The sequence below is a fragment of the Camellia sinensis genome, chromosome 8 (genome assembly GCF_055761805.1).
Source record: "Camellia sinensis isolate YWXY chromosome 8, ASM5576180v1, whole genome shotgun sequence".
Classification (NCBI taxonomy): domain Eukaryota; kingdom Viridiplantae; phylum Streptophyta; class Magnoliopsida; order Ericales; family Theaceae; genus Camellia; species Camellia sinensis.
In genome coordinates, this window is record NC_138968.1 from 150,108,408 (window position 1) to 150,135,234 (window position 26,827).

At 41.6% G+C, this 26,827-nt stretch overlaps 2 protein-coding genes across 2 annotated transcripts; one reads left to right on the forward strand and one right to left on the reverse strand.

The window, feature by feature from the left end:
* Nucleotides 1-56: 56 nt before the first annotated feature.
* LOC114274049 (uncharacterized) lies at nucleotides 57-6,649 on the reverse strand. Its single transcript, XM_028215910.2, has 5 exons — nucleotides 5,940-6,649; nucleotides 4,619-4,765; nucleotides 4,443-4,478; nucleotides 1,145-1,755; nucleotides 57-1,031 (listed from the first exon to the last, which is right to left on the reverse strand). The coding sequence occupies exons 1-5, from the start codon at nucleotides 6,469-6,471 to the stop codon at nucleotides 282-284; spliced, it is 2,076 nt and encodes a 691-aa protein (XP_028071711.2). The 5' UTR covers nucleotides 6,472-6,649; the 3' UTR covers nucleotides 57-281.
* A 17,142-nt stretch (nucleotides 6,650-23,791) lies between these two features.
* On the forward strand, nucleotides 23,792-25,615 carry LOC114274050 (Leucine-rich repeat (LRR) family protein). The gene has a single exon (XM_028215912.2). The coding sequence runs from the start codon at nucleotides 24,072-24,074 to the stop codon at nucleotides 25,326-25,328; it is 1,257 nt and encodes a 418-aa protein (XP_028071713.2). The 5' UTR covers nucleotides 23,792-24,071; the 3' UTR covers nucleotides 25,329-25,615.
* Nucleotides 25,616-26,827: the final 1,212 nt, after the last annotated feature.

A 26,827-nucleotide genomic window follows, 5' to 3' on the forward strand; every position in this document is an offset into this window, starting at 1 on the left:
AAAAGGAATGTTTCACTAATTTTTCAAAAAAAAAAAATTATATATGGAATGATTGGTGTTTTCAAACTTTCCATTATTTTTTGCTTTCCAAAATAAGATATAAAGAAAATCTACAACAACACAAGTAAAATACGTGCAGTTTGTGATACACTTCAATGGCTAGAAAAAGAACAGATGGAAATAAAATATCCATAGATATTTCGCTGGGAGTCTGAACAATCTCTGAGATCATGGGCAAGGTGTTGCTAAAAGAGTACTAAAATAAGATTCCTTCATGCCATTCAAACTAAAGTATGAGAGGCTTTAGATTTAGGAGGGCATGTCGAACTGGAGGTTTCAATTTGAGTGGGCTTTGAGGAATTTGTGATCTTGAATTTGTGAGAAAACGAATTGGCAGCCCAAGATACAACAGAATCACCGGTGAATTGAGGAAAAATCATGGTTATTTTCTTGATTGAGTAATTGAGAGTCTTCATGAGCGATATATACAGAGGCAAGTATGAGAGTGCGAAGATGGTGACTGGGAGGAAAGCAGCAGTGTACAAGGCAATTTTTGTCCACTGCTCCCTATTATGTATCATAAGAATCACAGTTGCAGCAAATGCCAACATCATCATTGAAACCGAGAAGATCAGAAATGTAACACCGAGCATTAGATTTTGTGGGAGAGACTGCTTGAAGTCCTTTAATCGAAACGGGGATGTGAGGATTGACAGGAATATTATCACTGATGTCAGAGCAAATGTAAGGGAAAGGACATCGGTCATAGTGAACACGACGAAGAAAGGTTGATCGAGGAGAAGTGGAATACCAGTATTTTGATTGGGACCTCCTGGTATTGTGTAGGCTGCAGCGAAGGCAACGGTGGCAATGAGCACGGCAACAAGGGAGCAGTGCTCTGCTGTACGCTTATACCAATCTTTGGCCTCGTGGCAAAGTTTTTTGGTTTTAACTTCAAATAACTCTTCAGCAGTTTGTCCGTCGAAGTTGATGTGCTTTATTAAATGGCTAGGGCAGATTTTCATGACACGCTGCATACAACAGACAGTCCCATTACAAACACTATTTCAAAAATTTGAATGCTAAGAATTGCTGCTTATAAGCATATGGCCATGGAAGAAGAAACCATAGAAGACCCACACACCTCAAACAAGAGCATGTCCTCGCGCAACTGAAGGGCAGCACTCTGAACCTCTCGAGCTGTATGATCTCTTCTCTTTTTCCCAACCATATGCAGAATGGTGTTGAGTTTGTTGTCGATCTTTCGCTCCAGCCTCCTCATTGGAACTTCCATTTTCTCCACAATATTGAATATCTCTATTTGGCGGTACTTTATTGCTACATGTAACATGGTACGCCCTTTGCTATCAATATGTTCAACTGCCCATGGGTACTGCTCGAGTATCTCTTTAACAATCTCCACACATCCTGACTTGGTTGCCAAAAACAATGGCGTTTCAGCAACCCTCTTCATGCTGGTCTCAGTATTTATTGGTAGTTTCTGTACTTCATTCTCTTTCTCTTTCTCTTTCTCTTTCTCTTTCTCTTTCTCTTTCTCTTCCTCTTCCTCTTCTTTTTCTTCTAGAGAGGTCTCTCCTCCATAGTCATGGGTCATAGGATGATACCGGTCTTCCACTCGTTCAGTAGCTCTCCATGATGTATCTTTCGTTATTAAGAACTTGGCAAGCCTCAAAGCTGATATATATCTTTCCTTCTCCTTCCGAATTGCTTCCCACAAAGGCACTTCCCAATTCCCTGCAATTTCCAGATAAAATAATAGACAATGTTAATGGTGCAACTATTTAAGAAAGGAAAATGTTATACAGACAAGCCATTTTACAAGTTGATGTGGCATATAGTAGTGAAGTCTTGGCATTTGAAATGGGAGCCACTACATTTAAATGACAGGATATTTCACAGCCATATCAGTTTGAAAAAAAAAAAAAAAAATTATATAAAATATTACACTATTAAGTAATAGAACTAACTACATTTTTGGTCTCTCAATTATGTGCTTTGTGTCATTTGACACATTTCAATTGAGTTAATTTTGTCTCCATATTTTTAAAATGTGTTAAAGTGATCCCAATGGATGATGCTGTCAATATTCATCATCAGAGTCATGGGCATTTTATTTTTATTTTTTTTGAAAAGGAGGCAAACTTCAGTTTACCACTTATGTTTTTATTCCATATGAGATTTGCGTCCTTGTCATCTAGAATTAAGTACAAAACCCCCAGTGGTTTGTCGACTAAAAAGTATATCATAAAGACATTTCATTCAAGTTAACATAAAATGTAATACATGTGCCTGAACATAAGGGGGTTACGTGCTCATATCCAAATGATAAGAGGGTAAATCATATGTGGAGTAAAGCACAAGGAGAAAGTGCATTTTGAGTCCTCCAAAAATGATGAAAAATGCCTGTGATTTACACAATGAGGTTACTTTTTATAAGGGTATTTTAGTATTTTCTTTTAAGCCATTAATGATACAAACGGTGCATTTTAGTCCACACAACCATAGGGTGTTATATGCTGGTTTTCACATGTCAACGGGGTAAGGTAAACCAAACTTGGAGTAAATTATTGGAAGGTAGATTGAAATTTGCCTTGAAAAATTACATCCAAAAAAAAAAAAAAAAAAAAAAATTGACACAATTAAAATATTGAGGACTAAAATGACACAAAATGATACTTTAGGGTCCAAAAATGTTATTACCCTTTTTTTGCTAAGGTGTAATTTTTGTTCAAAAAATACCCCAATTCTCTGATGATAAATACTGATTAACAATGTTAGGTATCACGAAAAACCTTTTATGAAAATAATCATGAATGCTTTGTGACCCTTGTATTATACTTAGAATAAAACATCACACACTAATCAAGGTAATCCAAGTATCATAAATATTTCATGATTACTTTCATGAAAAAAATTTCGTGATCCCTAACTTTTCTCAATACTGATTGCGGCAAGCATGAAAACCATTTTATCACACATTTAACTCTTTGGATCCTAAGTAATATATATATGTTCGTGTTCAGTGGCTATTTTTGAACCGTCAAACAATTCAAATTGTTCTAGTGCGACAACTTCATCTGCATAACACCTCCAAATTCTTGTAGTAGCCAAACAAAAAGATAACATACTAAAAAAATGTCATTAGAATTAAGAGGATATTGAACAAATGTTGATGGCCATTGACCATCAATCAAACCTGCATGCATGCACTAGTCTTAGCATGTCTACTATTATTAGTGAAACATCAAAAATGAATTCTTCGAAGACTGCTCTTAGTTGTGATCTAGTTCGTACTAATGATGTTTCAATTGTCTGTGGGAATGTATTTCTAAGTAGGACCATGTGGCTCCAGGAGGTTGGCTACGTGGCATGACCACATACCGAGGTGCTAGGTGACATGACACAAACCGCCAAGGTTATGATGAATGTGAAACCTCAGTCAATGTGACTCCCATAAGTTGGATAAAATAGAGACTCCTGTGAAGATAAAATCCTAATTAGGAAAGGAGTCTTAGATAAAGAATACTTGTTAGGCAAGTGTATTCCTAGTTTGAAAATGAGAACTAGGAAGTTGGTAGGGTGCTCCTATATAAAGGGCTATGCCCCCAAGGGTTGAGTTACACACTACAACATATAAAAATTTTAGAGACAAAATATTTTGATTTTTAAAAGTAAAAATTTTGTTACAAAATATATTTAGGGACCAATTTTTATCGTCATGAGGATAGTCGCTAAAAAGTTGTCTCGAAAAATAAAAAACAAAGCTTTTAGCGACAAAATTTTAAAAATGTCACTAATAAATAGTCTTTTAGGGACAAAATAATTTAGTCTCAAAATGGTTTATTTTTTTAGACAAAAAATTTGGTCCCAAAAAGATAATAATTCATCATTAATGTTTAATTTTCATTGCTAAAAATATAATGACACTTTTCGCAACAAAAATATTTAGTCCCTAAAAAATAATTTTGTTCCTTAATTTTGGTCTTTAAAATCTTAATTTTTTGTAGTGACTTGTGCTATTGAAATTCTAGAGAGAGGTTGCTGGCTTCATCATTGGAGTGCCCTCTGGTCAACGACACAATCAAATATGTACTAACCTCGGTTTTGGAGGCTAAGATCTTGGCGTACCCATCTTCACCGTTTAAAATTGTTTCCCAACCTCAGGAGAAGCATGATCGAAATAATTAACCTAAAATGTGTTGATGAACATAGTTGAAACAGGGTTGTAAATTTCACCATTATATGTGTGTGTATTTATTTATGTCTCGATACCTGCTCTCACAATTTCAATTGAGAAACCTGAAAATTTAAGGCAACCAATTTTATATTGAAAAAAATGAACATATAATATGTTGACAATTAACATAGTTGAAACATGGTTGCAAACTTTCCCATGTCTATATAAATATATGTTCCATTACCTTCTGTTGCAATTGTGTCTTCTTCAATTGAAACACCTGAAAAGCAACCAATTTTTATGTTTTTAAGCCTTTGACACATACTAGAAAAGATTGTCTCATATCAGATATGTTAGCTAATTAAATCTGTAAAATGGAATTACAAACTATTTAAGTTAAATAAAAGGAAAGTATCTTACAAGAGTAAACGAGACGCCTAAGGGATCTTCTACTACTTTTTTTGAAAGCCGATGGATTGCAAGAAAGAAGTTGAAGAGCAGTCATCCCATCTCTGTCCTGTTCCCCGATTAAGTATTCATACTCTTTGGCAATCAAAAGGGCCAGGGCTGTTCATACTTTACAGTAAGAAATTGATGAATAAAGGAAAAAAGAAAGCAACTTATAAGGGTTCAGTGCAAATTATTGGAGCTGTTTACATTTTTCCCCCCTTGAGAATATGTACCTATTTCTGAAGGTTCTACTTACAGCTTATAAAAAAGTTATTATTGAAAAAACAGAGAAATTATGCAGGAAAATTTCACTTTGCCCCCTTGTGGCTAGCCAATGTGTAATTCACCTCCCTGTCATTTGGAAATGACCACGTAACCCCCCATGTGGTTTGTGGACTAAAGTGTATCGCTAGTTTTTTTTATCTAAAATAACAGACTGTGAGAGCCACATGCTTATGGAGAGCAAGTCCAATTTCATGATTTAAAAAACCCTTATACAACTTCAAAATTAATAAAAAAAAAAAATGTCATTTTTATTCCCTTCTTTTTGCTTCTTTTTTCTCTCTACTCCCTTTTTCCTTCCCAGCCATCAACACTAGCACCTCTTATATCTGCTGAAAAACATCAAAATAGCCATTCAGCCTGTCACAGTGGGAAGGGTTGAAGGGTAGGGGGGTCTGCAAACTGGTGGTCACTAGGTGGGCAACAATGGGTGGGAAGGCAGGGTGGTGGTCACTTGGGGCTGCAGGTGAGAGGAAGATTGTGGGGATGAGGGGGCTGCAAAATGGTGATCTCTGCGGTGGGGTGGGATGGGGTGGGCAGCATGGCGAAAGGTTGTTGGGTGGTGGTCCCTGGGGTGGGGGTTGGCCGCAGGGAGTAGTGGGCTGCAGGGGCTTTTGGTTGGCATCCATGGGAGGAAGAAGCAAGGCAGCGGATATGTATGTGTAAATGTAAAGGTCAATTCACATGTTCTATTAATAATACATAGTGCGTGATTTAGTCCTCAAACCACATGGGAATACATGATTATTTCCAAATGACGAGGTGATTTGCACAAGTCAAACTATAAGAGAGTAGAGTGAAATTTTCCCTCATGCTTTTAATTTATACTCTTGATTATCAACTTTCAACTTGTAAAAACTAGGGTCTAAGTTGCAATACACATTGTTACTAGATGATGTGGTATCATAGAATGACAAAACAAGGTATGTTGAAGAAGACAAATAGGCTAATCTCACTACTGATGATAGGTTGGATTTTATAATTTAGTTGAGATGAGATCACTACTCACGAAATTCCTCCATGACAATGGACGTGTGAAGTATAGTGTCATTGTCCTTCTTTTGATAAAAGGCCTTGCTATATGCTTCTACGTCTCTCACAGTTCTGCCGATTTGGTTGACCTCATGATCAAGAAGCTTGAACATATCCAGTTTGCCAAAGCGTGCTGCCCGGTAAAGAGCCGTCTCATTGAAACAGTTGCATACATCTAACAACCGGGGTGCCATGCGCAACATTTCCCTCGCAGCTGGGAGTAATTTGTCGGAAGTAGCAGCCTCATGGAGGATGGTGTTTCCAACTCCATTTTGATGTGTCATTTTGTGAAGATGATTTGCAGAGACCATTTTCAGCAACTCAAGCACTAAGTCAGTTTGTTTAGAGTATGTGGCCATATGGAGGACTGTGTCCTTGTGTATGGTTATCACATGCAACGGGCCATCTTGAAATTCTTTGCAGAGTTCAAGCACCTTGTCTGCTTCTTCTCTCATTAGAGCTACATATATTTCCTTGCTATCGTCTGCAAAGTCAGCCAAGGAAGCCATGAGAGAGAGAGAGAGAGAGAGCAGCACTGGTTTTTTGATCAGTATGTTCAAGAGTTAATTATTTATAGACACTCCACAACTATTTTGGGCTAGCTCAGCATGGGTGTACTGGGATTGTGGATAAATTATGTATTTTGAAAAACCATATTAAAAATACATTGTATGACACATACTTAGATTTAATGTGAATCACATTTAAAATAAATTTAATCACTAATTTTTTATGTGCATAATATTGTTACTGTGACAGTGCTTTGGCCTAGCATCTTATCTGTCAAGAATGAACTACCACTTAGCGTGTTTTTCAAGTGTTGACCTGGTGTACCTTCTATTATCAGTATGTAACTATATATAATTCCTTGTTAACATTACATGAAAGTGGCATTTAATAGTCTTAAAGTAAAGTAAATTAGACCGGGGAGATAAATTAGTTGAATATGCTAAGCATCTTTGCTCTATTTCTATTTCTATTTATATTTATTGTATTGTTAGGGCGATCATATTTTGATATTATACTTAGGTATTATTTGATTTGACATCTCACATGATATTAATGATATCATGTGATAAGCTACTTTTACATTGGTGCTTTTTAAATAAAATGTGAGATTCATCAAATGATGCGATTAGTATAATGTAAAATACCACATCAGATGATATCTAATTGTACTAGCCACTAACATTTCTAAATTTATAAAAATTGATAAAGATAGTACTACTTAAAAAATTCAATCAAGCTTACAAAAACTACCACATTTCTTTAGAGTCACCACCTGTAACAAACCAGTAATAAATTGTGATTAAAAAAACAACAACTTAATCAAAACTGAAAAGATTTTGGGTTCTACGATTTTTACTTTGGGTTTAACACATCAATTCACTGATATGTTGTTATTCTATATCTGTTTCTAGAGTGTCTTAGTGGACACAAGGAAAAGAATTTGTACCATTCTTCTAGCATAAGCAACTACTATCTTTTTGCGCACACCGTCCATTTTAATACAAGCTTTACTGAAAAGATTAGCATCATAAACAGATCACATAATTTGATTCGAGACAAATGTAAGAATCAAATGTGATTCCTAAAGCTTTTACCTCCACAAAATAGGGAATATGAGGACATCACAAGAGCAACAAATGAAACGAAGGCAGGTGATATATATGGAAAATTTTGAATGACTGTACAAAAGGCGGATCCACCAAAAAGTGCCCTTAAATCATAGTACTTTGACAGTAAGAGCAGAGTATAATCTTTATTTATCTCTGGTAACCTATGAAACATGGGTATTTGGAGAAACATGGCATACCCGTATCAAATACTTACCCGCGTATGATATTTCGTATGATACTTTTACATACGTATCGGGTATACAAAATATTTATTCAAATTTTTTCTTCCAAACTATATCATATCTCAGTCAAAATAATATTTTTTTAAACTATAAAGATAAAAATCCTTTCACTAGATTTCTTTTTTATTTTTAATTTTATACTTAGTACGATTTTAAAGTTAAATTATGATTTGTAAGTTATTTGATACAATCATGCTACAAACCCTACAACCCCCACAACATTTGTGAGAGAGAGTGAGGAGAGAGAAAAAAAATAAAAAATGAGTGGTCACCCATCAATTGGGGGTCATTGGGGTCACAAAATTTGGGAGTCTCAATTATTTTTGTATTTAATATAATAATATTTAATTTTGATTTATGCCTTACTTTTGACATTTAAATGTTAATTGTAGGTTAAATCTTAACAAATTAATCTATTTACTCAATTTTTGCATTACTTCAAATTAAAAATAAATATTTTTTTTACAAACATATCAAAGCCGTACCGATATCTTTTTTTTTTTAATTTTACCGTATTGACGTATCCATATCACACCAATATCAGTACTCATATCCGTACCTTTAGAGCATCTCCAATGTACTAGGCATACAATACTTGTTAGTTAAAATGCCTAGTGTGATTCACTTTTTTCAATTCCAATGCACTAGGCATATGATTAGGCATTTTGGCTCAATTCATATTCACTAGCTACATGTAGCTAGCCTTCAACGCTAGGCAAAATGTATTCAATCATTAGGATCATTTCCCTCCATCTTTGTTGTTGACGTGTCATTCTATAAAATTAGTAGTATTTGGATAAATAGCTAAAATAAAGAGCATGATTGAAGTAAAAACATAAAACAATTGATAGACAAAATAAAATATATACTTTCATAGCTGATAGCCGGGGGCAGAGCCAGATTTCCGCCATTGGGAACTAGAGGGATGGCACAGAAACGGGTCCCAAACCCGGCAGGTTAAAGGTTTTGTAATACACTTCAAAATTTTTAATAATTACAAAAACACTGCTTCAGGTAGGCCCATAAAGCATCACATGTGGTCCAATCAAGAAATTAGAAGAGCACACTTGAATTACCAGTAGTCTCGTGGTTCCCACTAACTACCCATGTGTTCTTTCGAGCGTGGGACTGAGAACTGGACCACTTTGAGTTTACTAGCTACAAACCATGCTAAATTGTACTGGGCAAGTATTCATGGCCAATAAGTTTTGGTTATCATACTCATATATTATACTTCTATTCTATTGTTAAAAAAATGCACCAAGAAGATTCAATTTTTGATCAGTCTCTTCTCGGACTTTTAACAAACACATAGTCGACATTACACATTCATAAACAAAGTTTGGCACATTCTATTGATTGAGCGTGTGAGTCTCTACTTCATTCAAATTAGTACATACATACGTCTATCTCCTCAAACCCAAGCCTCTCTTTTTTTCTTTTTGTTCATGCTTGAGAGGGAGATTTGCGCCGGACAAGTACGGCCGAGCTACGGTAACCAGGTTATAGCGGGTGGCCGAGTCACATTGTTTGCTCGGTTGGAGTGGCTCCACGGGCCGTCGCGCCGGGCCGAGCTAGATCAGTCGACTGGAGCATGGAGTCATGCGTGTTCCCGACCGAGCTGTGATTCGGCTAAGCATTCGTGTTCCTGATCGGAACCGCGCCAAGCATAGCCCGGAATGAATTTAGACCGATGCGAAGGCTGGTGCGCCTCACGGCCAGTCAATCCGGAAGAACCGACTTCTTACAGCTCGGCCGTATTGATCGTAGTTGTGTTTCTTCAATGGATAGGTCGGTCATGATATCCCGGTTGAGTGTGCCACCTGGACTAATGATGTAGTGGAGGGGAAACCCACTCCAAGCACGCGTCAATACCGCTTGGCAGTTCTGCATATATTGTTTGGAGGTTTTTTCCTTTACACGCGTATGGTGGTGAGAAGCGAGCACTGCCACCTGTCCAGGGAAGGACAGCAGAGATGGTGCGCGCATAATCCCTGAGGCTGCATGGCCAGCCTAGAAAAAGGAAGGAAGGGGAACGTTGGAGGTGTGCCGTCTGAACGACTCTCTCTCCCTAAAACAGTATTCTTCTTCCTCAAGTGATCTGACTTGATCGTCGAAGGGTCTATCCGGTAACACACCGCCGGGAGGCTCACCATTTCTCTGTTTCCAGGTCAGACGTCGTTACGTGAAGCTTGAGTTCTAGGAGAACGGAAAGCAAAGGATATTTCACCCCCATACAATTAGCGCCGTCTGTGGGAAGAGTTTGATACACAAACCTTGCTCTTCAAGCTTTTTCGACCGTTTCCATGGCTAACAACGACGAAACTCCATTGTCCGTCGTCGATGGTGTCACACCAGAATCTGTTCGTCGGAGAGAAGGCCCCCCAAACATTCCAGCCATGGCGGACCTAGAGACCTCTTCGAGAGGTGCGCGAGACAAACGCGCAAGGAGTACTGATCGCTCAAAGAGTCCAGAGGGCCGTCGTCGGCGGGGGGATTCGCATGCACAGCGCCTGGAGCACAAACTCAAAGATCAGGACGCCCTCATTCGCAAGATGGCGACTGAAATGGAGGTGCTAAAGCGCCAGATCAAGGGGAAGGGTGTTGCTGGAGAGGACAACCTCAGTGAGCGCACCCCGTCTCCTTGTTCTGGCAGTCGCTGCCAAGAAAGGACGCATTCTCTCTCTATCACCAGGAGCTATGGGGTTAGGGACTCCAACCCACAGGAGGGCAAATCTCTCACTCGCGACAGCACCTACTGTCCTTCGCGCCCATCGTCGACGTCACGATACTCTTTTTCCGCCAGTTCTAGAGACCTGAGGGATATGTTGAAGGAGAGGGCACGCCGTAAAGAGACTCAGAGATTGCCGGCGTTGCAGAGGCTAAGGCCTCGTTTGGGAACCACTCTTTTAGCCAAAAAGCCAAAAAGTTATTAAATTAGCCAAAAAGCTAACAACCCATACCAAAAAGTCAAAGATTCTCTTTTCTCTGTACTTTTTGCACATCTTTTCGTAAAAAGCCAAAAAGTCATCCCAAATATACTAGTTTTTTTTAGCTCATATTTTAGCCAAATAGCCAAAAAATTACTAAATTAGCCTGTTCCCAAACGAGGTCTAAGTTCCCAAATCCGGTGTAGTAAGGAAGTGGCAACGCCAGCGCCCAGAATGGTGGCCCCAGCGCTTGTGGACAAAAAGCTGGCGAGACTTACAGCTACGCCGCTATCTCCAGAAATCGAGAATACACCATTCCCTGCCGGATTCCATCAGCCTAAGTTCACCTTGTACGACGGCAGAACGGATCCATACATGCACGTGAGTTATTACCGGCAAGTAATGGCTGAACACCGATGCAATGAAGCCTTGATGGGCCTTATATTCCCGGCAAGCTTGGGAGAACTAGGCCTGAAATGGTTCGAAAGGCTTCCGGAGGGGAGTATCGAGGGGTGGCAGCAATTAGCGGAGGCCTTCGTCACCAAATTCAAAACCAACACTCGAACATCAAAGGAGGTCGACCATCTCCTAGGCGTCAAGATGGAGTCTGGAGGTTCATTGAAGGCATGTAATGCGAAGTACTGGAAAACTTACAATGAGATCCTCGACTGCCCCACCAATCTGGCGATTACTCAATACAAGCGAGGTCTCCCAGTCGGTCATAGGCTGCAAGTTTCGCTTACAATGCACCAGCCCACAACTATGGAATCCTTGATGCAACGGATCAACGAACACATCCGTGTGGACGATGATGTCGCCTCCGCGACTGAGAAGGCTAATCCAGTAGCGACGGATAGAAGAGTGGCGGGGAAGGTTCACTCGGTCGGGCAGGAGGACAACTGCCCAAACGACCAGTCAAAAGATCAACGTCATAACTTAAATCGCGATGATAGAAACAAAGGCCACAGAAACGACCGAGCTAACGTTTCCCGTGATGAAGAGGAAGACGCCAAGAGGAAATTGAAGGCGTGAACTGGTATCACCACGGTCTTTAAGATCCCAATTTACTGCACCCTGAGTGAAATCCGAGGTGAGCCCTTCGTCCGATGGCCGGCAAAGTTGGGGAATGCACAGAGAGGCTTTAACTCAAGGTATCGATGCACCTTCCACGAGGAACGGGGGCACTGAACGGAGGATTGCTTGCCACTCAAACAACATTTGGAGAAGCTGGTGGCGACGGGACATTTGGACCAGTACATAGATGGGGGTATGAAAGACGCCCCGCCGGGGCAAACCGAGCCAAACAGCCTAGCCACCCTGGAGGCAGCGCCCCAAGGCGTAATCAATGTCATCCATGGCGTCATTGAACTGGCAAGGGTCTGCGAGCTGAGAGGGATGATTAAGAAAGTCGAGCACATGAGGGAAGTGCTCTCCGTTCAACCCGCTGCGAAGAAAGGAAAGTCCGAAGAGAAGGATATCCTCACCTTTTCCAATAAAGACTTGGAGAGAATTCAGATGCCCCACAATGACGCCCTAGTAGTGACTCTTCACATCAAGGACTTTGATATCAAAAGGATCTTGATTGACCAGGGGAGTTCGGTCGAAATCATGTATTACGACGCATTCAAGCAAATGAAGTTGGAGGACAAGGACTTGGCCCCTGTAACGTCTCCTTTGGTTGGCTTTAACTCTCGGCCAGAGTGGCCGGTGGGAAAGATCATTTTGCCGGTCAAGGCGGGTTTGGTCATAAAGCAAGTAGAATTCTGGGTGCTCAAGGTCCCATCCACCTACAACTTAATCTTGGGCAGGGGCTGGTTGCACGCCATGCAAGCCATAGCATCAACCTACCATCAGGTTCTGCGCTTCCCAGCGCTAACTGGGCAAATAGAAGAGGTTCGGGGAGACCAGGTGATGGTGAAACAGTGTTTCGTTATGGTGAACGGCAGCTGAGCATCAACCTACCATCAGGTTCTGCGCTTCCCGGCGCCAACTGGGCAAATAGAAGAGGTTCAGGGAGACCAGGTGATGGTGAAGCAGTGTTTCGTTGCGGTGAACGGCAGCCGAGCCGCCAAAGGGTTTGTTCAAATGATAGAGGAACAGGAGGGAAAGGAGGTCTTGGAAGACGTGGGGAGAAAGGCTGAAGAGAAATCAGTTGAAAATTTGGTGAAGGTGCGCATAGATGAGAATGACCCCAACAAGTTCTTTCTTTTGGGCTCATCCCTGTCCAGCACCGAACGACATGCGTACGTTGACTTTCTGATTTCCAATATGGAAGCCTTCGCGTGGACACCTTACGATATGCCTGGCGTCGACCCTAGCTTCATTTGTCATCAGTTGAATGTCTTCCCTAATGCACGGCCGATCATCCAGAGGACACGCCGCTCGGCCTTGCACCACGCCGAGGTGGTGGCGGAAGAAGTCAAGAACTTGTTGGAAGCAGGGGCAATAGAAGAAGTGCAATACCCTCGATGGATATCCAACACGGTGGTGGTTCAAAAAAAGAATGGCAAGTGGCGGGTGTGTGTCGATTATGAAACAGTCAACCGTGCATGCCCAAAGGATAGCTTCCCCCTCCCACGGATCGACCAGCTGGTGGACTTGACCGCTGGCCATCAGAGGTTCAGCTTCCTGGACACATACCGCGGCTACCACCAGATAGCCATGTATGAACCAGACAAAGAGATCACTTAATTCACCACCCCGAGGGGCCTGTATTGTTACAAAGTCATGTCGTTCGGACTAAAAAACGCCGGGGCAACTTTTCAAAAGATGGTAACCAAGATGTTCGCTCCCCATCTGGGACGCACTATGGAGGCTTACATAGATGATATGGTAGTAAAGAGCAAGGAAAAGTCTCAACACCTCGCCGACCTAGTAGAGATGTTCGCTACACTAAAACATCACAAGCTTCGTTTGAATGCCTCCAAGTGCGCCTTCGGAGTCGGCACTGGAAAGTTTCTGGGTTTTCTGGTCACGAACCGAGGGATTGAAGCCGACCCATCCCAAATCAAGGCAATAGAAGAGTTGGAGCGACCAAACTCCACGAAGGACGTGCAACATCTCGCTGGGATGGCAGCTGCGCTGAATGGATTTATAAGTCGGTCCTCAAATCGTTGCAAGCCCTTTTTCAAAACTTTGAAGGCCAAGTTCTTCTGGGACAAAAAATGTGACTGTGCACTGGCGGATCTAAAAGTGTACCTGTCCGCAGCCCCTATCCTGGTTACACCACAGCTGGGCGAAGAACTGTATCTCTACTTAGCGGTCTCTCAACATGCGGTGAGCGCGGTTTTGGTCCGTACTGAAGGCACCCAGCACCTTTCCATCTTTTACGTAAGCAAGACCTTGCTCCCTGCTGAATCGAGATATCTGCCGCTAGAGAAATTAGCCTTGGCCCTGATGATGGCTTCTAGAAAACTGGCACACTATTTTCATGCCCATACGATAGTAGTGTTGACCGAGTTTCCACTCAAGGTGCTCTTTGAAAAGGCAGACTTTATAGGGAGAATTTTGAAATGGGTAGAATTGGGGCAGTACGACATCAAGTTCCAACCGCGTACCGCGATCAAGGCTCAGGCTCTTGCAGACTTTGTGGCATAGTTTGCCCCTGGAATGCATCCGGTTTGCCCGGTTGATTTGGCTAGTGCGGATTTGGCGCGGCCCATGGTACAGGCAATAGAGACAAGTGTTGGGTCACAAATGGAAGAAGGACAAATGGCAGCCGAACTGGAAAAGCCAGATAACTTATCGAAAGACAAGCCTAACCGAGGCATGGAGAAAGACCAGAATGAACCGACCGGAACCTTGGAGTTGAGGAGCTCCCAAAACCCATCCGATTGCTGGAAGTTGTTCATTGGTGAGATGTGGAAGCTCCTCGTCGATAGGGCCTCTAACAGACATGGCGTCGGGCTGGGTATCGTGCTAACTTCCCCGGACGGGCTGATTATAGAGCAAGCAATTATGCTCGGCTTCTCGGCGTCCAACAACGAGACAGAATACGAGGCCTTCCTTACCGGACTGAGGAGGGCGTTAAAAATGAAACCATCGGCTCTTATGGTATTCAGCGACTCTAAGCTGGTGGTCAATCAGGTCTCTGGGGAGTATAAAGCCAAGGATGAAAGAATGGCCAAGTATCAGGCACTGGTGCGCGCAGAAATAAAGAAGTTTGCCGCAATAAAAGTGGAACAAATCAACCGTGAAGAAAATAACACAGCTGACGAATTGGCCGACCTTGCATCCACGGAAATAGCTTTTCCCAATCCTTTGATGATAGAATTCCTACCTCAGCCAAGCATAGAGGAACCAGAAGTGTCCGAGGTACTCTGCACCGACCTGGGACCATCTTGGATGGACCCCATCATCGCCTTCCTAAAAGATAAAATTTTGCCAGAAGAGAAGAAGGTGGCCAACAAAATCCGGGCCAAATCAGAGCGGTTTTGGCGCTCTCCATCTGGAACCTTGTACAAGAAGTATTTTACCGGGCCATATCTGAAGTGCGTCCACCCCGACAAGGTTGAAGCTTTCTTCTACGAGATCCATGAAGGCATCTGCAGGAGTCATACTGGGGGTAGGTCTCTGGTTTACTGAGCGATTTTCCAAGGTTACTGGTGGCCATGTATGCAGGCGGACGCACAGAAATACGTTCGCAGGTGTGAAAAATGCCAGAAATTTGCTCACCAAATCCACCAACCGACCAGAGAACTGCTTCCCCTTACAAGTCCTCGGTTGTTCGCGCTTTAGGGTTTGGATATTGTAGGACCACTCCTAGCAGCCCCGAGCAACCGCAAGTTCTTCATCGCTGCCACCGACTACTTCACCAAGTGGTTGAGGCTGAACCATTGGCGACCATAAAGGAAAAAAACGTGAAGAAGTTCGTTTGGCAAAATGTCGTCACTCTCTTCGGTATACCAAGGGCCCTTATCTCAGATAGTGACACCCAATTTGATGGTAAACTTTTTTGCGGATTTTACGAGGAGTTAAAGATTGAGTTCTACAACTCCACACCGGCCTACCCTCAGTCAAATGGTCAAGCAGAAGCCTCAAACAAGACCATCCTGGACGGGCTGAAGAAGCGGCTAGAAAAAGCCAAAGGGAAATGGGCTGAAGAACTCCCCAACGTGCTCTGGGCATACCGCACCACGCCCAGACGCTCTACCGGGGAAACACCGTTCGCCTTAGCCTATGGCATGGAGGCCGTCATCCCACTGGAAATTGGTATGCTTACCATCCGGTCTGAAAGTTTTGAGCCAGACTTGAACAATGAAGCAGTGGCATTGGAACTTGACCTAGCCGAAGAAAGAAGGGAACGGGCTCTAATCCACATAGCAGCCTATCAGCAAGAACTCCAGGAAATACAACAAGGCCATGCATCCGAGGCTGTTTAAGGTTGGGGACTGGATCTTAAGAAAGGTAATGGGCAACACAGTAGTCCCTGGCGAAGGGAAAAATGGTGCAAATTGGGAGGGGCCATATAAGGTAACTGGCCTGGCAGGTAAAAGGACATACCATTTGGAAGACTTAGATGGAAAAGCTATCCCCAGACCATGGAATGCAGCTAATCTTAGGATTTTTTACTTTTGAGATGTAATCGTTTTTGTTACTTAGCCTTTTGAATCTTTAGCCTTTTGGCATTTGATGTAAATCGCTGGCATGTAATGAGAAATAGCCCCATTTTTTTATATTATGAGTTTCTGCATAATGACATCACAGGGATATTAGGCCACTGAAGATGCCAGGGACTGAAGATGCCAGGGGCAAGAAGACCAACTTACATTGAGCCAACTTACACTGAGCCGAACTGACTTTTTCTTGCCGGTGTAGAGACAGGCCGTACAAACAGTTGGTATTCTGTCCAAATTGCATGAAGGTCGAGCTGATTTTTGCTCGTCTACAATGAAATGTTGGCGCTTGTCCAACTTCCTTAAAGACCGAGCTGACTTTGCTCGCCCGTGTAAAAAGTTGGCGCTCTGACCAACCTATAAGGGCCGAACTGATTTTGCTCGCCCAAACGAAATGTTAGCGCTTGTCCAACTTCCTTAAGGGCCGAGCTAACTTTGCTCACCGTGTAAAAAGTTGACGCTCGGACCAACCTATAAAGGCCGAGCTGATTTTGCTCGCCCAAACGAAATGTTGGCGCTTTGTCCAACTTCCTTAAGGGCCCAGCTGACTTTGCTCGCCCGTGTAAAAAGTTGGCGTTCTGACCAACTTGTAAGGGCCGAGTTGATTTTGCTTACCCAAATAAAATGTTGGCACGTTGTCCATTTTCTTTCAGGGCCGAGCTGACTTTGCTCGTCCGTGTAAAAAGTTGGCATTCTAACCAACTTGTAATGGTCGAGCTGATTTTGCTCGCCCAAATGAAACGAGCTGACTTTGCTCGCTACGTGAAATGTTGGCGTTTTGCCAAACTTCCAACTGGCCGAGCTGATTTTGCTCGCCCAACAAATAAGTTGGCGTTTTGCCTAATTCATGTAAGGGCTGAGCTGATTTTGCTCGCCCACAAACTTTGTAGCCGAGCTAAAAGTTGGCGTCTACATTTGAAATCGAAGAAAATTTGCACATTACGGGCGAAAAGTAGAATTTTCATTGATAAAGCAAGTTGGGTTACAAAAGTGAGGCCAAGCCCGGTTACATTCAAAAAAAAAAAAAGAAAAAAAAAAGAGACAGAAGAGATCAATCTAAATCTAGAAGGACATTTTGTTCGGCCAGGCCCACCTCGGCATCTTCTGTCTCGGCATCAACAACCGCGACAACCTCTTGCTCCGTCTCACGGTCCTCAGCCCCATCAGAAGCTTTGGGGGGATTTGGCTCGGCTGGTTGTACGGCGGCTGCCTCTTCCTCAGCTGCCTTCTTCGCCTCTTTAATAAGTCTTTTTTGCGCGACGCTAGCGTAGGCCAGCGTATAGGCCGGGATATAAGCAGCAGGTGGGTTTTGGAACATCTCGGCGTCTTGACCAAGGCCAACTTTTTCCATGGCAGCTTTCCAACCGCACTGGAAAAAGATGTCCTTGGTCGCTTGAACTTGCCGCTCATAAGTCCTTTCACCCTCTGCATACCCGCGATCTTCAGCATCGTCTACCGCCTTGTCTCTCTCGGCTTTGTGGGCATCCCAAAGCTTTCACAACTCGGCGAGGTAATGAGCCTTTGTCAACTGAACGACCCTCTGCTTGTCTTCTTCAGCCCGGGCCAATTTCTGACTTAGTGTATCACGTTCAGCCTCTGTCGCCTCCTGCGTGGCTTTCAGCTCAGTCAACTCGGCCGTCTTGGCCTTGTTGTCAGAAATTACATCCCGCAGACTTTGCCGCGTGGCGATCATTCACTCGTGGGCCAAGTAGTTCTTCTGCGCAGCCTGAAAGCACGGGAAGATTGTCAGAATGGAAAAACCGAGCAAAAACTTGATGAACAAAGGAGACTGTCAACTTACTAGCACTATTGATTTCACCGCCGAGCGGAGCACCTTCAGGTCGGACAGCTCGTCATGCTTCTGCATGTCAGCGGGAAGGAGCAGCTCCTTGGTCATGTTGAAACCGAGAGAGTAGTCCTTGTCCGCGTAAACTGAATCCGCGGTGGAGACAGCTCGGCTTTTGTATGATAACTCGGGCGACCAGACCGGGGGGGCACTCGAACTTTTGGATGGCCCGGTGATCGGTTGCTCAGTCTGGTCCCCCAAGTCGGTGGAAGCGTGCTCGATTGAATCCTCATCCGCTAGGTGCTGTTCAACCTTATCCTTTCTCGGCCTCTTCTTCGACCGGCCAACAGCTTGTTTGCTGGCCAGAGCTAACACAGTACCCTCCCCTTGCACGATCGGCGTGGAAGAAGTCCCTCCGACTGCCTCCGGTGGCTGAGAGTCGCTCGCCTCGCCGGTGATCATCGATTTGATTGGTCGGATCTTGGCCATCTCTTGCTCAACCGTCAGTGGGACCAATTTGATCAGTGGAAGGTTTGGATCTGGTTCTGGGGAAGGCGCATGCAAAAATTCGGTTACCCTGCTCTTGCGCAGTGCTGTGTAGTGGTAGGTCGGTTCGAAGCCGAGCAGTTTTGGTGACTCTCACTCCTCGACCGGATGGCGCAACACGACCCTTATAGCTTCCTGGTTAGCGCGGGAGAAATCCTCTGCCAAGAGCTTATAATCTGCAAAAAGAAGACAAGTGTTAGATCAGCAAAAGAAGACCAATGCAGAAAGAAAATAACACGGTTCACCGAGCTACTCACGACACTCCCGAAATCTTTCCTAATGTACTAGCCCGGTATGGGTGCCTCGGTGTCCTCATAACGATCGGACACCCACAGAAAATCGTCGTCGTTGATTTCTTTGTCCGGATTAACTTCAATGAGCTTTGCTCGGCCTTTCCTGACTTTCAGATACCAGCAAAGCCCACCTTTATTTTTGCTAAGGGTATATTGGTGAAATATCTCGGCGAGGCCGAGATTCCGGCCAAGTAATCTATTTAGCTCGGCCACACCATTTATTATTTTGTATGTATTGTTGGAAACCTGGGTCGGGCAAAGCCTGGTCTGCCTCAAAAACTCTCAGATCAGGGGCTGGACTGGGAAGCGTAGTCCTCCTTCTACTATGGACACGACCGTGAAGGGACACTTGTCTAGCTCGCCCCATGGGGTGTCTTCTTTCTTGGCGAGCTCCAGATGGACATCGTCTAGAATGTTGTACTCTCTACGGAACTCAGCAAGGGCCCCGGGAGAACTCACCATGAACCGGTACTTGCCCATCTATCCCGGTTTTATTTATTGAGATGACTTAGGTCGTAACTCGGTGAAAAATTTTGTGTGTTTGCTCAAACTTTGAGCCTCACCGGAAGTAATGCTGAATGGGCCTAGTCGGTCCTAGTTTGTTCTGCATTGTTAAGAAATCATTCCAAGGGTTAGTGTGGCGTAAATTGCACGGCTTCTATGTGGAGTTCTTAGCTCGGTAAAAGGTTTCTGGGGCGTTTGACTGGCCCGACCCCTATCTTGGCTCTTATCTGGCCGATTTGGCATTCCTAGTTCGGTTTTGATTCCCTATGTCCAGAACGGTCGCGGCCTCAACGAGAAGCCACAAACTAGTTTTTGCTTGGCTGAAGTTCTATCTATGGATCTAAATTATTTTTTTTAGCTCAGTCTTACCCAGATTTCAGGCTGTTCATCTCGAATACGGAGTTAGTGCTTTAAAACTTGGGGAAGCAAGGGGCACAGGAGCCCCATCTGCTTTTTCGATTCCAGTTTTTCCTAGGGTGTACCAATATTGCCCCTAAGAAGGGGCACTGATAGGATTCCAACAGTGCCAGGCAAAAACGTGAAAAACAAGAATGAAGAACACGAAGAACAATGAGAGCAAAACGCAAAGAGGGGCAGGGAAACTTACGGATGATGGATGCCTGGGCAAGATCAGCACACTTCGAGCTCGCCTGTTGTTTCTGAAAAATCGAAGGTAGTCGAAAATAGCCTGACGAATGGCGATGGCGGTTTTGAAAGCTAGGGTTTTGGGCTCGAAAACGAAGATGAAAAGTGGGGGCACGAATGACCCCTCGTGTGTGTATAAAAAGGGTGGGAAACCCAAATGGCAGCAGCCGTTTGAATTTTGCGCTTAAGGGAGATAGCTGTGGGGCTGCATAGAGCCAATGGGGCGAAGCCACGTGATAGCAAAGAGATGGTTCTGTCAGTACGGCTGTACGACCAGTGACAAGACTACTGGCGCAATTCAGAAGACCGACCAAATAGGATAGCTCAATCATGGCGGTAATCCCAATCACGCTTAGCTCAGATGGGATTAAGGGGCAATTGAGAGGGAGATTTGCGCCGAACAAGTACGGCTGAGCTACGGTAACGCGGGTTATAGCGGGTGGCCGAGTCACATCATTTGCTCGGTCAGAGCGGCTTCACAGGCCGTCGCACTGGGCCGAGCTAGATCAATCGACCGGAGCATGGGGTCATGCGTGCTCCCGACCAAGCTGTGATTTGGCTAGGCGTTCGGCTAGGCATTCGTGTTCCTGATCGGAACTGCGCCAAGCATAGCCCGGAATGAATTTAGACCAGGGCGAAGGCCGGTGCGCCTCATGGCCAGTCAATCCGGAAGAACCGACTTCTTACAGCTCGGCCGTATTAATCGTAGTTGTGTTTCTTCAAGGGATAGGTCGGTCATGATATCCCGGTTAAGTGTGCCACCTGGACCAATGATGTGGTGGAGGGGAAACCCGCTCTAAGCACACATCAATACCGCTTGGCAATTCTGTATATATTGTTTGGAGGTTTTGGCCTTTACAAGCGTATGGTGGTGAGAGGCGAGCACTGCCACCTGTTAAGGAAAGGACAGCAGAGGTAGTGCGCACATAATCCCTGAGGCTGCATGGCCGGCCTAGAAAAAGGAAGGAAGGGGAACGTTGGAGGTATGCTGTCTGAACAACTCTCTCTCTCTAAAACAGTATTCTTCTTCATCAAGTGATCTGACTTGATTGTCGGAGGGTCTATCCAGCAACACACCGTCAGGCAGCTCACCGTTTCTCTGTTTCCAGGTCAGACGTCGTTACGTGAAGCTTGAGTTCTAGGAGTACGGAAAGCAAATGATATTTCACCCCCATACAATGCTCTTCTCCTCTTCTTTGTGTCATCCAAAACCCATCTGTCCATTGGAATTGCATACCCATCTATTCACGTCAATTTGTTTCTGGCTATGAAGCACGGACACAGACAGGGATACGGACACGGGACACAATAATTTTCAAAAAATGAGGACACGGACACTGCAGGGAACATGACAAATTTTTTTTTTGATTTATAAATATTTTTATTTTAATATACATTAATATTTTATTTATTTATTATATTTTTTAAATAATGTGTTTTTGATAATTTTTTATTTTATTTTATATACATGTGTTTTTTTATTAATATGTATAAATATAATGATTCATATCACTAATTTTGATACTCTAATAGAGTACTATTGACATGGCAAGGAGAAAAAAAATATTAAAAAAACAAACTAAGACAAAAATCACATCACAGTCGGTGGGACCCACTGCCAACTCATTATAGTTGGCGTTAGAGCTCAAAAATTATTGCTCCAAAACATTTTTCATAGTATATAATATGTTATATATACTTATAAAATAATATTATCTTATTAATATTATCTTATATATATGTAAGATAAGAAAGAAGGCAAGAGGGATAGAGTCGGCGAAAGAGACAGAGACGCGAGCAAGAGAGAGAGAAGATGACGCAGCGGGAGAGAAGGCGTGAGAGAGAGAGAGAGATGCTTACGGTGGAAGTCATGAAATCGAAAGGAAACAGATCGTTGACAATTGGATGTCGATACAGCGATTGGATGTTCAATCGATCAACTGAATGTCTTCGATTGCGTGACAAGTTTGTCTCTTCACTCTCTTCTGCCACACTCTCTCTCTTTTGTCTCTCTCCTCGTTGTGTCTCATATCGTGTCCAGATCTAGACACGCCTGTCCTGGGTGTGTCTCTTACAAAAAAAAAAATAAATAAATTAAAAGGACATGGCAGATGGCGTGTCCCGTACGTTTTCCTGGCGTGTCCTTGTGTCAGACTCTCCTCCCTGACCTTTCTCCAAAACTATAACCCTATACAAAGTCTTTTTGGAATGTGGGTTGAATTTTTCGTTTTTTGGTTTTTAGACTATTTTAGTGTAGGACTAAAAAGTCTCGTTTAAAATAGATTTTTTGACTTTTGTAAGAGAAAAAATAAAATGATTATAGTTTGGATATGACATTTTGTCTTATTGGGTTAAAAAAATTATTTTATCTTTTTGTGACTATTTTAGCAAAATAAGCTCCATTTTAACTTATGACAAACGAAGGCTAAATTTATTTTGAATTATAAAATGATAACTTCAAATTATTTTTAAGTAATGCAAATGATAAAATAAAAAAAAATTAAAAAAAAAAAAACTGAATTTTTTAATTTAAAAATTATTTGGTAGGTGCTGAAATATTGACGGATGAATTTTTAATCAAGTTGTGCACATCAAAAAAACAAAAACAAAAAAAAAGGGTTAGTTTTGTTTTATATTTTTAATAAATTACATTGACACCCGCATTCCTGTAAATTAACATTGTCACCCCTTTTAATTGCATTTCTACATTTATTTTAGATTTAACGACATCTATCCATGGAGGACTAAAAACCACTTCTCAGCTTTTTAGCTCATTTTAGGTCATATTATTTTCTGATATTTTTTATGTACTTTTTAAAAACAAATCAAAAAAAATTAAAAATTCAACTTTTAACTATCTTCCTAAAACATCCCAAAATATTTTGGGGGTTGACTTCTCTTAAGTTGAGAGCATTTTGATTTGTTAAGTTCATTTTTTAATCGATTTCGATAATTCGAATTATTTATTTTTTAAGATTCATTAAGTAAAATATTTATATAAAAAATAAAAATATTTGACATCGGTATCTATATGTTTAAATCATATTTGTTTTTAAATATAATTTCAAGAATAGGGATTCATTTTTTATAATACGAATATGATTCAAACATATAGTTATCAATAACTGATTATCTTAATTTTTTTTGTATGAATATTTTATTTGAAAACTCCTTTTATTTAATGAGTCTTAAAAAGTGAAAGGTATGGATCACTAAAGTCAGTCCTAAAATGCGTTTATAAAGTCTAAGCGCTCTCTTAAATTGAGATGATCAACTTGAAAGAATTTAAATCCTATTTTTTGTAACGTGATGCTACTTATACAAAAAAAAAAAACTAGATTTATTTTTTAAATCCAATAATGTAACATTACATTAGAATATCTAAGGTAATATACTCTCTCAAATCGTCTCTAAATATCAATAAATTATCTCACTTACATATTATTAAATTTAAAAAATAAGTATAAAAATGAATTTATATATAATTTTCCTATATTAGGAATAAAATTAATATAATTAAAATATTGAAAATAACTAATTAAACTTGTGACAATACTTGAAGAGGACCCACCACACCAATTGATGGGACCCACCAATGGATGGCGTGAATCTCTTCGTGACGAAATGAATAACTTCTTAATTACACATGACGCCTCTCCTCTCCAATCTCCATCCGCGACCTCTTCATTACCCAGTGTTCCCTCCTACTTCACATATCTGAGTAATTAAGCGACCACTCGTTTCTTCGTCCCTCACGCCTATCCCTGTTTCTTTGTTGTCTCTATCACTCATGTCCACGCAACTACTTAGGCACCTATGAATCTGTGAACTAAAACCAACCTCACTCACTATCACTTTTATTGAATATTCCTTATTAACACTTAGACCCCTGTTTTTTCAAACTCAAATCTCTCTCTCTCTCTCACAGAATGGTCAGACCTCACTCTCTCCTCCTCCTGTTACTCGATCTCCTACTCCTACTCCTGGGTCGTGCAAACCCACAACAACAGATCAGCACCGTCGATCTTTCTGCATTACACGAAATCAAGAACAGCCTGACGGAATTACGCGGTACTGATTTCTTCTCCACCTGGGACTTCACCCTACCAGATCCTTGCTCAACCTTCACCGGAATCACCTGTTCCACCGTTAATAACCTCAAAAGAGTCACCTCTCTCACTCTCGGCACCGGCCTCTCCGACTCACCGGGACTCGCCGGTTCACTCTCCCCATCCCTCTCCAACCTCACCGAGTTAACTCAACTCATCCTCTTCTCCGGCATTGTCACCGGTCCAATCCCTCCCCAACTCGGAACCCTCAAAAACCTCCGAGTCATCTCCCTAACCAACAACCGCCTCACCGGACCCATCCCAGCCTCCATTTCAGCCCTCCCGAACCTCCACACTCTCGATCTCAGCTACAACCAGCTCACCGGTTCCGTACCGCTGGATCTATCCGGGTTAACTCAGTTAAAAGTCCTTATTCTGGCCTCGAACCGGCTTTCCGGGAATATACCGAAGTTGTTACCGGCTGAGCTCCTCCACTTGGATTTGAAAAACAACATGTTCTCGGGTTTGCTGCCGAAACAGCTGCCGTTGTCCCTCCGGTACTTGTCGGTTTCCGGTAACGAGATGTGGGGCCCACTCAACAACGGCCTACAATCACTCTCAGAGTTAGTGTACCTCGACTTAAGCATGAATCACTTCAGTGGGACCATCCCCATTTCACTCTTCCGACCCACCCTCTCTTCAATGCTATTACAACGGAACAATTTATCTGGAGTGGTCCCACACACAGTTCCAATATCATCATCATCGTCATCGTACGGTCAGGGATCGATCGTGGACTTGAGCCATAACTCCTTGGACGGGGAACTATCGGGAGCTTTGGCAGGAGTAGAGAGTCTGTTTTTGAATAACAACCGTCTGATTGGGACAGTCCCTGTGGAGTACGTAGAGTGTGTGCTCAACAGAAGCACCAAAACACTCTACTTACAGCATAATTACATCACGAAATTTCCGATGATGGCCGGAACGGCATTACCCGATTCGGTGTCTGTATGCCTATCTTATAACTGTATGGTACCACCGGTGGGGCTCGTGGCGTGCCCCACCACCGCTGGTGGCCAGCTTTCCAGGCCAATGCATCAGTGTGCTGTGTTCAATAATAGCACCTCCTCTGGTTAATTTTTATTTCATTTTTAGTACAAGGACCACATATAAACATGTGTGACAATTATTATTTTTATTTTATATAGATTGGAACAACTATGCACCTATAAAAAAGTATTTTCGAAAATAACATCCAGGCTAGATTTTGATGTGGTGTGAAATATCCTTAAATTTAATTTAGTCTTTGTCATTTATTTTGGGATACTTTTTTTTAGGTGCATATATAGATATTATATTGTATTTGAAAAGTCTGTTTTGGATTTCCTAAAACAACCATTGATATAAATAAAAATTGTTGTACAGCTACTGCTTGTATCTTTGGTAAAGACAACTGGGCTTACCTTTTTTTAAGGGTAGTTGACAAACAGGAGCAACGGTTCAGCCATGGTATGATTTTCATTTGTAGTTTTCCTGTATGCTTTGGATCTGATTTTTCTTTTCTTTTTATTTGTAATAATTTATATAAATTAATGGAGTGCATGAGAGCTTTCGATTGAAATGTTTGGCATCATTATGTTGGCAAGCATAGAAAATTTACAAGATTTTTTAAAAATTTGTGCACTTTTCGTTGGCGCGAGAGACAAATTTTACTACATTAATAAAAAAAAGAGAGTACAAATCATCTTTCTTCTCTTAGTTCTGGCGGGGGACAATTTAAAACTTAAAAACAACAATTTTAAGTAAGATTTTTTTTTGTTTAGATGAAAATTAACTAATTAAATTGTTATATTAAAGTTTTGCTAGCATATTCTTTTCAATTTCTAACTTTTTTTTGTGGAATAGTTGATCTCAAGTACAATTTATCAATTTTATATTTACTTAAAAAGAAAAAAAACAAATATCACATAAATTCCCCTGCCAAACAATAAATAATGGTCTTATACTTCAATGATGAATATGAAATTTTGGAGAAAAAAATGACAAAATTTCATTGTGTTCACTCTTATAGAAACAATGACATTTTCCTTTCTTGGTTTCACTGTTTGCGTAGTAAAATTTCTTTGCTTTAAAAACAGTTAAATTTACAATTAATGACTAAAACTTAAAAATTAATGACCAATTACAAAAATTGAGTACCTAATTTCAAATTTAGGGCCAAAAAATGAAAATTGAGGGCTACAAAAATGAAACATTAGGAAATTAATTTGTTTTCTAAAACAGAGAAATTTCATTCTTTTCAAGTAGATAAATTTCTCTGTTTTTATTTTGAGAATCAATTCTAACTTTCCTAATATGAAAGCTCAGAGTTTCAAACGGATTCATACATCATCGTTGTTTTTATATGCCCAAATACGACTTTCAGGCTCGACAAACAATCATACTAAGTTGTCCTAGTCGATAAAACAACACATCAAAATATAAGCACAACAATACATCTACATATATATATATATATATATATATTATATAATAGTTTCTAATCCATAAGTTTTATGAGAGTTTCAATATCTAATTTTAATTTTTTAATTTTTTGATTTAAAAAAAAAATTAACTTTAGCATTCATCGACTTCTT

Excerpts from the sequence above, each read along its gene's own strand:
- LOC114274049 (XM_028215910.2), bottom strand. The coding sequence starts at position 6,471 with ATGGCTTCCTTGGCTGACTTTGCAGACGATAGCAAGGAAATATATGTA. Across the intron at positions 1,756-4,442 it reads AGACACAATTGCAACAGAAG|GGAATTGGGAAGTGCCTTTG; the intron begins GTAATGGAACAT and ends TGGAAATTGCAG. Across the intron at positions 1,032-1,144 it reads AGGACATGCTCTTGTTTGAG|CGTGTCATGAAAATCTGCCC; the intron begins GTGTGTGGGTCT and ends TGTTGTATGCAG.
- LOC114274050 (XM_028215912.2), top strand. The coding sequence starts at position 24,072 with ATGGTCAGACCTCACTCTCTCCTCCTCCTGTTACTCGATCTCCTACTC.